The sequence below is a fragment of the Lacerta agilis genome, chromosome 2 (genome assembly GCF_009819535.1).
Source record: "Lacerta agilis isolate rLacAgi1 chromosome 2, rLacAgi1.pri, whole genome shotgun sequence".
Lineage (NCBI taxonomy): Eukaryota > Metazoa > Chordata > Lepidosauria > Squamata > Lacertidae > Lacerta > Lacerta agilis.
In genome coordinates this window covers 65,588,438-65,600,002 of record NC_046313.1, presented here as the reverse complement: position 1 = coordinate 65,600,002, position 11,565 = coordinate 65,588,438, and the positions used below count along the sequence as shown (strand labels likewise).

Here is an 11,565-nt window from a genome sequence, read left to right as displayed (position 1 = left end):
AGATGATCGTCCCAACTGGGCTACTGGGGAGATCAGAATCAATGGCTGGCAGAGTACCATTCAAGCAAGAGTTCAAGCAGTAACCTGACTTTTGCCTTGGTTGTCAAGGAAAAGGTGCAAGTCAGACTCAACGGTCTCAATGGCAGTGGGGCAGTTTCTCCTTTAGCCAGGAACATCCAACCAGTGGCTACGGCCATAGCTCAGCTCATCCTGAAACTGAATGGCGGTTTTCCACAGATACTTTCTTCAGATGGGTTGTGATTATTACGGTCCTTGCACCAGCACCAGCACCAGCACCAGAACAGTCCTAGGGCTTTGTTGAGGCAGCTGTGGGATCGTAAGACTCGAGAGCCCACCTCTACTAGCACAACCAACTTGCTATGAAGTCACAGACACTTAGAAATAATGGGGCTGTCACTCCCCACCATCATCAGGGCTGATGGGGCGCGGCACTCTAGTGGGGGAAATAAACAGGGCCTTACAGGCAGGGCTTAAGTCTGTTGAGAGGTAATCAGAAATGGGAGCAGTCCAAAATAGTAGGCTTCTGGTGGTGGAGGAATGGAGTCATGCTCCCCACCTGATGCGAGAGCCAATGTGCAGCGTTACTTGCAACAACAGCTGTTTTGCACAAGAGGACTTTCCCATGTGGATATCACTTCCCTGTAGGAAATAATAACACATTTGTGGCCATGTGTGAGGAGCACAAACCTGTTTATTTTCTTGCAGGAGCCTGCAGCCAAACTGGGGGTGTCCTGCTAGGAGCAATCATGGTGAAACAGACAGGAGTGCGCTCGTCATACACAATCAGTGTCGATGGAGCCACCTACAGGGAAGTGATATCTGCACAGGAAAGCTGAAGGGCCATAAGCTCCCACAGAGCACATCTACCATTCTTGGACTTGAACTCAACTGTTATGAAAGCAAAGGAAAATGCTGGCTGTCCCTGTGGCAGAGGCTGCCTGCTTGAGAAGGCATGGCGGCCTTTCCCCTGACAGCAGGCTCCTTAAGACAATGCTGCCGCAGCATGGCATTTCGGTCGAGAGAACATTCCCTGAGAAGTGGGGTAGCGCAGCCAAGGATTGAATGACCCGTGCAGTTTCCAGGAGATTGAAGAGAGTTGCGTCTTCCACCAGTAAGCTCTGCCACTGTAAACCGTGCAAGGAGATGGCAGGGTTCTCAGACTGGAGACCGAGACCCCTTGGACTGCTCCATGTGCGCCGGGTGCCCTGATGAAAACCAGCCGTGAGTGCAATTTGAGCGCTTGAGGGAAGAGGTTCTATGCCAAGTGTAGCTGGGTTGCTGCGGTCACCCACCACCACCAAGGGAGCCCTGCCCACCTCCCCTAAGGACCAGAAAAGCCAGAACAAACAACAGAAAAGTTGGGTTTTTTAAATAAAATAAAAAATTAAAAAGTCCTTTATTGGGTGCAGCCTGGTCCCTGTGCCACGCTGGGCCTTGGCCGATCAAGACTGCCCCTGGGCTTGGGGCGGCTCAGTCAGCATCTCCCCGAACGTCGAACACTTAGAGGTGACGGACGCAAGGGCTGTCCAGGCCTTGCCTATAGGCTAGGAATAGGAGCCCCAGGGGGAGGGGAGAGGGGGGAAGAGCAAGGGTTGGTGAGGCCAAGTGTCTGTCTATGGGTTTGGGGGAGGGAAGGCGAGGTGTGGGGCCCTGCACATATACCAGGGGTGCACCGCACACCTCACTGAGCTGCACTCGAAGTGGTTTTCTTCAGGGTGAAATTGGTCCAGTTCACAGCCACTTTCTGCCGGGTCTGCTTGGCTGAGTCCAGGCAAAACCTGCAAGTACAGGGGGAAAAACAACCAGTGAGAGGAAATGACGGGGCTGCAGGACCCTTGTTTTATTCACACATATAATATAGCCGCCTGTCTCCTGTGAACATCCCCCTACTCCCTCATGGAGTTGCTCAGCTTGTTCAACACGGAATGTCCACATACATCCTAATGATTTTAAGGGGCTAAGGGTCAATAGCACAATGGCACCAGGCGGCACCACTTCTGTGATGAAAATACTTTGGAAAGTATGTTGCAGGACAACACAAAGATGGGCTAGGTCCTACTGGCAGAGACAGGCAACATAGGCAGGGATGCTGGACAAAGCTGAGGAAGAAGATAGAAAGTGTGTGCTGTTTGCAGCACAGAAGCCAAGATTTTTAGGGACTATAGGGCAGGTAGCACATCAAAAAGGGTATGGGTGAATTTGGTGATTCCTTTTAGCCACAGAGGAATGAACAACTTGATATAGGAAGCTCAGAGAAGATGTGATTCTGGTCTCCTGGAAGAAAGGAAATGGGAGACCACTCCTGAAGGAATCCTCTCTGGACCTAAGATGTTTTTCCCAGGCAGCAGCCAGTTTTCAATCTCCTCCTTCTGGGCTTGAGCTGGTGGGCAGAACCACATCTTCAGATTTTCCTGGACTATCGTGCTTTGATGGCTCTCTCTCACACAAGGTGGTGCTTGAAGACTACTGCTACATGACACTTGTACTCTGGGGTGCTGCAGGGAACTTGTCCCACATGTGTTAAACCACAGGGGTAGCTTGGAGTGAGGTGACTTCAGCTCTCCTTCTGTTTTTCATCTAATCCAGATGCACTGGATATCCAGAACAGGTTTCTGGAGTCAGTAAGGAGTCCACTGTGGGCAAACAAATTGAAGTTCAATCCAACAAAACTGAACTGCTGTTAGCAGAGGATATGCTAGCTCATGCAGATGGTCTTCAATTTCTCTGGGATGGGGCTGAAATTCCCCCTGAAGAATTAACTTTGCAGCTTATAGGTGATTTTAGATCCAGCTTTACCCATGGACATCCAAATGGCTCAAAATGCCTTTTACCACCATCAGTTGATATGCATGGAATTTCAATTTAATGGAAATATTGATTAAGCAACAGCTTGACTTATAAAGGTCTCTAAGGTAAAAGTAAAGGGATCCCTGACCATTAGGTCCAGTCGCGGACGACTCTGGGGTTGTGGTGCTCATCTCGCTTTACTGGCCGAGGGAGCCAGTGTACAGCTTCCGGGTCATGTGGCCAGCATGACTAAGCCGCTTCTGGCAAACCAGAGCAGCACACGGAAACACCGTTTTTTTACCTTCCCACCAGAACGGTCCCTATTTATCTACTTGCACTTTGACGTGCTTTCAAACTGCTAGGTTGGCAGGAGCAGGGACCGAGCAACGGGAGCTCACCCCCGTCGCAGGGATTCAAACCACCGACCTTCTGATCGACAAGCCCTAGGCTCAGTGGTTTAACCCACAGTGCTACCCGCGTCCCATAAAGGTCTCTAGCCCTGCCTAAATACAATAGTAGGTTAAAATGCTAAGGTGGCACATCTCTCAAGACTCTGAAAGAGTGAAGTGGAAAGGATGATCCCATTCTCTCACATAGCTAAACTTGGCCTTGATCACTGCCATGAGAACAGCCTGCCCTATAACCTCCTCCCCATAATACACTGAATCAGGACTCCTCCTCTCTAACATGTTGATGGATGGCACCTCTTCTCACTACAACATCAAAAGATGTGGCACTGCAGGGCCCATGTTGTATTTGCATCAAGACACCTCTGGAAATTTGTGAATGATGGGGAAGAAATAGAAAGACTGCCTGAGCTAGTCTCATCCATATGTGGTTGAAATGGGGAACCATCTTCAGCTCAAGGGCCTCAATCCCTTCCGGGCAACCTTATGGGCATCACGTACCAAATGCGGGTGGTGCCAGAGGCAAAAGTGGAGAAAGCAACACAGGTTGAAATTTGCCCCTGTATGATTTCTACACACAAGCACACACCTCTCTCCTTCCTCCATGCAGGCAAGCAAGAGACACTATCAATGTTCAAGGCACATTCCAGCAAGGCAAAAACACCCAGGGAGGGAGCAGGAAGGGATGCTGCCTCGGGAGAGGGTGTGTGTGGTCTGATGAGTACCCCAAGAGAGTATCTGCATTTAGTTCCCGGACCCGAGGTTCCACATCCCTGATGTATTGCATCTATTTATTTCTCATCTGCAAGGCCGTGATCCCAGGACTCCACAGTTTATCGGGACCAAGTCTTACCTCTTGAAGTATTCCACTTCTCTGTCAGTCTCATCCATTTCCACACCATCTAAGTCTTTGGGCAGGAACACATCATCTAACAAATCACAACAGTGAAAAGGAAGAAGAAAGAGTTAGCTGGGCCCAAGAGCTGCTCATAGTCAGCGACCGGGATCTCCTCCTTCCCTTCCAAACCAGGCACATGCCTCACACCACTCAAACTTCACTAGCTGCCCAAGCCAGGAGACTCCCCTGCAGTGATGCTCAAGGTGCCCAAGTCCACAACCACTGGGGCAAAGCAGAGAAAGTGAGATGTGTGACAGAGTGTGACTACTCTACCCAAAGTTTGTGATGTACAGCAAGCACTGGTGGGGTAAAAATTAATTTCAGTGGGAACATAGAAAAGTGCAGTTAAGGGGTATGCAAAATCCCACACTTCTGAGCCTGGCTATATGAGAACCTCAATTTTAATCAATGCCAACATGCTCTCATAATTGCAGGGAGAAGTCTGAAATTACACAGAGTTTTGAGCTGGGCCTTAGGGAGCTGAGCAGGCCACAAACGCTGTCTCACCTTACCCCCATTAAATCTTAGCCCTACATACAGCTGGTTTAACAGACATGTCTTTCCTGCACCTTCACAACATCAACTCCTGCCGCAATATTCCAATCCTATATGGAAGAATAAACTTGGTCCAGAAAATGTGCATAGCTCACGCTCAGGATACAGTATGGGGCCCCATCTGCAGTATTCATTTAAAGCAGTATCATACCACTTTAAACAGCCCTGGCTTCCCTGCAAAAATCCTGAGAACTGTAGCTTGTTATGGGTGTTGAGAGTTGTTAGGAGACCTCCATTCCCTGCTCAGACCTACAATCTATAGAGTTCCCTGGGAAGAGGCATTGATTGTTCAGCCTCTCTGGGAAGTGTAATTCTATGAAGAGAATTCTCCTAACAACTGTCAGAACCCTTAAACTACACTTCCCAGAATTCTTTGACTGTTTAAAGTGGTGTGATACTACTTTGAATGTATAATGCAGATAGGATAGTCTCCCTTGTACTTTTGCAGTTTTTTAAAGTGTTCGTCTGAAACATACTCAGATTCTAGGCTGTTATGCATGCCCTCAGGATGTACGCTAGTACCTGCCCTCTCACTAGCCTTCGTAACAGGACTGGCAGCTGTCATGCATTTGGTGGGCCTCAGAAACGCCAACGTCCTGAGTGTATAAGGGGCCCACCCCAATCTTAATGAAAAGCTGGTAGAGCAGGAGACTCTTAATCTCAGGGATGTGGGTTCGAACCCCACGTTGTGCAAAAGATCCCTGCATTGCAACAGATGGACTAGAGGGGCCTCGTGGTCCCTTCCAACTCTCTATTTTTGTGAAAAAGCCAGAGAGCAGAAATAACAGTCCAAATACAGGGAAAGCCTTCCGCATACTCACCAATGGAAGGGCTCGCTTTCTCCATTTTGTTCCTACTCTTCTTGCCTTTGCCCTTTGGCTGAGGCAAGTCATCTGGCGCAGTTGTATGGGGCAGATGCCGCTCGCCAGTCCCCAAGGAAACAGACTCCTGCTCGGCCTGGTCGGTTCTGCCTTCCCCTCTCCGGCTCCTGCCCTCTGCGCTCTTCTCTTTGTCCACCTTAGAGCCACTGCAACCCCAGCCCTGCCCCTGCCGCAGCCCTCTGGCCCCATCGCCGTGCTCCGCGCTGCTTCCTCTCGGGGCTTCGGGAGCCGTACCCTTCAGGGGGTTCTTCTGCCCCAACCCCTTGGAGCCGGAAGCCTCACTGCTCAGAGCGAGAGCCTCCCCTTTCTTGGCCGGGCAGCTCTGCCGCTTGCCCTTCCTCTGCTTTCCGGTGGTGGGCGCTTGCTCCTGCAGCTCCGCTCCCCTGCCCGGGGCTGCCTCCTTGGACTCGTGGCCGGCCCCACTCTCCAGGGGAGAGTCTGTTGGCTTGGGGGACTGGACCCAGATCATGCGCGAGAGGTTGGGGACAGCGTTGAGTCGCTTCACCACACCGTTCTCACAAGCCGGGGGAGGCGGGGGCGGCACCTCGCCTGGGCTCTCTACCCATCGGGAGGCCACCTCGCTCCGCAGCAACGTGTGGTTGTGTGGTGTGCCCAGGCTAAGCGGAGACAGGTCGAGGTCGATCTCCTGCAGCTCTGAGGAGCCGTTGAGGTGGGAGAGCAGGTTCTTCTGCTCCAGCACGGCTGCCTTCTTTGGGAAGTCGTTGACGTCCAGGTTGAGGTCATAGACATTGAAGCTGGCACGGATGGAGTCCTTGATGGTGTTCTTGATCTCCTGCAGTCGGCTGCTCAGGAAATTGTTCACTCGCTCCAGTTCTAGCTGGGGCCACTCCAGAAGCTTCTCTTCAGCCAGCTCCTGGTCCTGACCCGTAGGCGGGGTCCGGTCCACTCGTTTCTGGGCCTCCGCCTCCAGCTGGGCCTTCTCCTTCTCCTGAAAGTCCAGAAGTTAGCAACATGAACTCGAGTCGTTCTAGTATTCCTACTGGCAACCGAGAAGAGGGACTGTGGTGAGGATGGCAGCCAAACTCAGGCTGGCTGGCCGAAGAGGCCCCTGCTTCTCAGCTGCTGACAGTAACTGCTTCTATGCAGCTGCATGGGGACTACGGCAAACCACCGTGCACTTGGGAATTGGCACTGGGAACTGGCATACACAAAGCCTGTGCTATGGTAACAAACCTTAAGGAACAGATGCGCTGCCAGCAATTTCCCACAACCATTTCCCTGTGTGTACAAGCTCCAGAAAGGTTGCTACACCTCAGGCCCTAAACTTAGTTCATGTGGCGCTGGAGCATTTGGGGTGGGTGTGGGGCAGGAAGGTTGCGAGCAGAGAAACACAGTTGCATTTTCACGCTGCCTGCCCCGGCTCAGCAGCAACTCAGGAACACAAGAGAGAAAGACTGAAGGGGCCCATTTCACTGACCAGGCATCCTCAGTTAATAACCCAATGTGAGAGAGCCAGTGTGGCATGATGGTTAGGATCTGGGAGAGACCAGGGTTCAAATCCCCACTTAGCCATGAAGCTCTCACTGGGAGGAGACCTTGGGCCAGTCATTGACTTCTCTCAGCCTAACCTACCTCACAGGGTTGTAGTGGGGATTAAATGAGGAGGTGGGAGGACCATGCACATGCCACCTTGAGCTCCTTGGAGGAAAAGGTGGAATATAATGTGATATAACAACAACAACAACAATAGTATAAACAACCTTAATTCACTTCAACTTCTGACTAGTTTACACTGTGTGTGTGTGTGTGTGTGTGTGAGAGAGAGAGAGAGAGAGAGAGAGAGAGAGAGAGAGAGAGAGAATGAGAATCAGGCGTGATAAATGTGCATGAGAATCTGAGGAGAGAGAGCTTAAATTCACCTCATCTCTCTGTGAAAGAGATCACATCTCCTGTCTGCAAAGGTAGTAGGGAAACTGAGTTCCTTGCAGATACATAGCAACTTGTGAACAACATGAAATGCCAGGCAAAACAGTTCGGACAGGTTAACAGCCAAGTCGGCACCCTTCGAGTAAACATCAATGAAATGTTCTTGTAGCATAGACAGCACAGGCTGTGCATGCAGAATGTCCCCGAAAGGTCCATTTAAAAAGGTAACAAGGATGGGAAAGACATCAGCATAAGACTTTGGAAAACCACTGCAAGTCAGAGCAGTGACTGCAGGGCTAGGTGGACCAGTGGTCTGATCCTGCATAACACAGTTTCATATGTTCAGGAATCCCCCTACAGCATAGACAAGCTCCAGAATGAATCCCTTCACAAAAGAGCCCAAGCTACCTGCTTGGCATGTTCACATGTGGATGTACCGGAGGGAGAGCCCTGTGTCATATGGCTCAGATCAGGCCCAGAGGTACTCACAACTCTCATTAGCAATACTTAGATGAGGGTGAAACTGCAGTATCTATTTGCAAGAAAGAAAGAAAACAGCTTGTGATCTTATTACAGTCATACCTCGGGTTGCGAATGTAATCCCTACGGGAGGGACATTCGCAACCCACAGCGTTCGCAGCCTGAAGCGTCGTGTCTGCACATGCGCGTGGCGCAATTCAGCGCTTCGTGTCATTTTGTACTTCTGCGCATGCGCCGAAACCCGGAAGTAACCCGTTCCGGTACTTCCGGGTTCAGTGTGGTCCACAACCCAAAAACCTGCAACCCGCAACGTTCGTAACCCGAGGTATGATTGTATGGCACTATGCATTTTGGCGTCTGTTTCAATTATGAAAATATGTCAAAAGTTGACATGGGGGAGCGACAGATATTTGTCAAATAGTTCATCCTCCCTTCTGTTTAACTCTTTTATCTACAGTCATCTGCCTACCCAAATGCATACATAACTGGGAACTGAGGCATAACTGCCCCACTTCTATGAAGAAAGGACATGCTATAAAAATTCAGGTTAGTTTCTAAGCAAGTTCTATCCCGTTTCCATCCCTAGCCAGGACCAGGATTTAAACTGTTTCCCCTAATCTATAGACTCATTCTATCAGGATTCTGAAATGATCCTTACCCTCTTCCCCTTCACACTCAATCTCCAAGAAGCTGTGGGCCAGTGTACGCTCTCTTTTGCACACTCATCCACGCACGCACACCCAGCCCACCTTCTTCTTCTGCTTGTGACGTGCACGCTTGGCAGCCTTGGCACTGTTCAGGGGCTTCGGCTCTGTGCTGTTGATGTAGTCCAGGAGCTCATCCACGTCCCGGTGATCGACCGCCGGCTCTCCCGAACTGCTGCTGTGCCCCAGCTTTTGAGGGAGTTCCTCTTTTCTCTTGGTCAGCCGAGAGCGCAGCTTCTCCCGGATCTCGGCGTAGTTCCGGCTCGTGGGGGCGGCCGGAGGCTGCGGACAGAGTTGGGCTATTGGTCTGCTGTGGGTGCAGCAGATGGTTACTACTCTACAACTGCCACAGACAGAAACCACTTCCAGGTGCTTTCCTGCTCTCTCTCCCCTCTGCTAGGCCCAAGGCCGAGCTGAGATCCACAGCTAGTTCCATCCACGTAACCAGTGACACTATGGAGGCCCCAAAGCCGGAACAGCTGAGTGCAAGATGCAACAGCGGGGCTTTATTTCAGAAGCTCAGGACAGGAACGAGAGGAAATGACAGGGTTGAGAGAACGGTGTGGAAGTCCAAGGCTAGAATACCGGGGTTTGGGGGTGGAGAGAGAAGCTAATCTCAAGGCTACAAAGGCCAACAAAGATGAGCAATGATGCATGCCATGCGTCTGTTGTCAGCATGGTGTTTTTTCCAAGCCGCCCACATACAAACAAGTCTGTGAGTGAAGGTCATGGACGCTGCTGGCTCTGATTCTACTTACCGCGTTGTGGCCGAAGAACTCACAGTAGCAGCAGTCGCAGAACTTCCCATCTTTCTGGGTTGTGGAGGACGAGGTGCAGGAGCTGCGCTCGGAGCTGCTGTCCTCGTCCTCGCCAAGCCCCTCGTCCGCTTCGCAGGACTGTGGTGCGTGGCAGCTTGTACCGTTGGGGAACTTGTGACCTTTGCAGGAAGGGTCCCTGCAAGAGGAAGGAAGAGCAGGCAGGTGAGAGGCAGGCCAGGCAGATGGGCTGAACTGGTCTCCAAGCTCGATTCATGGCAAAATATTCATGGCAAAAATATTCATGGCAAAATATTCATGAAAAAAGTTTCGATGGAATACAAAATCCTTGTGGACTCTGTAGGATAGATCCATGAGTGGGAGAGAATCCTGCCTGCTCTCATTCACAGCTTTATCGTTCCAAAACTACACAGAGTTTGCATTCTAGTGTAACTTTTTCATTTATATTTTTTTATGGAAAGAAAAATGTTATGCCAGCACTGACTTTTAATAGAGCAAGTGAAGCTCCAACAATGGGGGGATAGCTATGCCCAAAATAACATTATCCAGAGCTGGCACTTCTAAGAGCTTAAAGAAAACCCTGCCTCATGCAGTGGTTCCAGCAGGTTGGACAGGCCCCTCTCCAAATGGTTCCTGGTAAGCATCACTAAATCTGGACAAGCAAATGCTCAAGCCATCCCTACTGTGACAGCAATCCCCTCAGGCACAGAAGTCACAGACTGCCTCTGGTTTCAATTTTTAAGGACAGGATTGAACACAAGCCTCCTTTGGGAGCTGGAGAGAACACAGCAGGGAAAGAAGACCAAGTTGCCCATTCAGCTGCCTAGACAACACAGGTGAAGAGAGGGCCTCTCCAGAAGTCCTGTTTGTTCAGCATTCACCTTCATTTGCTTGCACGAAATATAGAGGGCAATTAGGCTCATCGTTATTTGTTTGCAGAGCAGTTACATGACAATGAGCAATTGTCCTCCATTCATCCTGAATCTGTTTGCAGGATGCCTGCACATCCTCCCAATAATCACTCCTCCATCTCATACTTTTCACATTTCCCTGTCATTTCCAAGGCGCAAAACGTCCACTTTTTTGAAGGTGGATCTGCTACACTAACTAGTCCAGGATTTCCCAAACTTGGGTCCCCAGCTGTTGTTGAACTACAACTCCCATCATCCCTGGCCAATGCTCCTGCTAGCTAGTGATGATGGGAGTTGTAGTCCAACAACAGCTGGGGACCCAAGTTTGAGAAACCTTGGACTAGACCAACAGAAAGCTTTAATCAACTTTAATTCCTATCAGCAACCCTATGCCCAGGGCTCCGCTCACCTGTTGGTGCTGGGCAGTTGATGCGAGGCAGTTGGAGGACCCAAGGAGCCGCTGCAATGGCCGTTGCATGGATGAGTGCAGCCTACGGGAGGCGGTATCTTCAGCAGTGGCACATTGGCAGTGGGCAGGTGTGGGTTCTTGCAAGATCCAGTGGGAGGGGAGTCTGCTCCTGGCTTGGGCGCCGGTGTGTGTGGACTGAGGGCTGGCGCAGGGAAGGGGGCCGCCTGCGGTGAGGAGCTCAGGTGGACGTGAGGAGGGGAGTTGAAAGGCCCAGGGTGGGCAGGCATCTGCTTTGTCGGGAGGAGTGCCGGCGGCTGCGAGGGGAGGCCTGTGGGGCTGTTGGGTGGAGCGGTGAGGTCCACATGCCGGTGGTGCTCCGAGGAGTGGAAGGCCTCTCCTGCAGCCAGATGGAAAAGGGAGAGCTATTAGGTTCAATCCTGGACAGCAGACTTTTCACACACTACTACAAGGGGCAAAACATTCCACAGGTACTAAGCTTCCCCACCATGGAGACCTCTGCACCACAAGGTTCTTGCCCAGATGTATTCCCCCTCCCATAATACCTCCAAGGCTCTACGGCCATACACCCATGCATGCCGCTCAAGCCAACCCAACCTGGTGATCATATTCTCAGCTAGAAGCTTCCCTGCAGCTGTGGCACTTTCCAACGTACAAGGGCTTGCAACGTAACATGTTTCCTCAAAACATGCTAGGGTGTTTGGCCACACGTGTGACATGTTTAACATTTTAAACCCACAGCTCTCAGAAGGGGGAAAGGGGGGGGCAACCCTTGCCCTTTGGGGTTGTGCTAAGGTCTCACTTGGCAAAAGGCCACACAGCCCAATGATG

The 11,565-nt window shown here is 51.0% G+C and overlaps 1 protein-coding gene across 2 annotated transcripts in view; it reads right to left on the bottom strand.

Moving 5' to 3' along the window:
- Positions 1-1,384: 1,384 nt before the first annotated feature.
- Positions 1,385-11,565, bottom strand: part of FAM193B (family with sequence similarity 193 member B) — a 30,986-nt gene continuing 20,805 nt past the window's right edge. For both annotated transcript variants that reach the window (XM_033140458.1, XM_033140459.1), the window contains 6 exons: positions 10,717-11,113; positions 9,379-9,574; positions 8,666-8,902; positions 5,490-6,498; positions 4,069-4,144; positions 1,385-1,799 (listed from right to left, as the gene is read on the bottom strand). In XM_033140458.1, the coding sequence (XP_032996349.1) occupies positions 1,703-1,799; positions 4,069-4,144; positions 5,490-6,498; positions 8,666-8,902; positions 9,379-9,574; positions 10,717-11,113 (2,012 nt within the window). In that variant the 3' untranslated portion in view covers positions 1,385-1,702. The remainder of the gene's footprint in view (positions 1,800-4,068; positions 4,145-5,489; positions 6,499-8,665; positions 8,903-9,378; positions 9,575-10,716; positions 11,114-11,565) is intronic.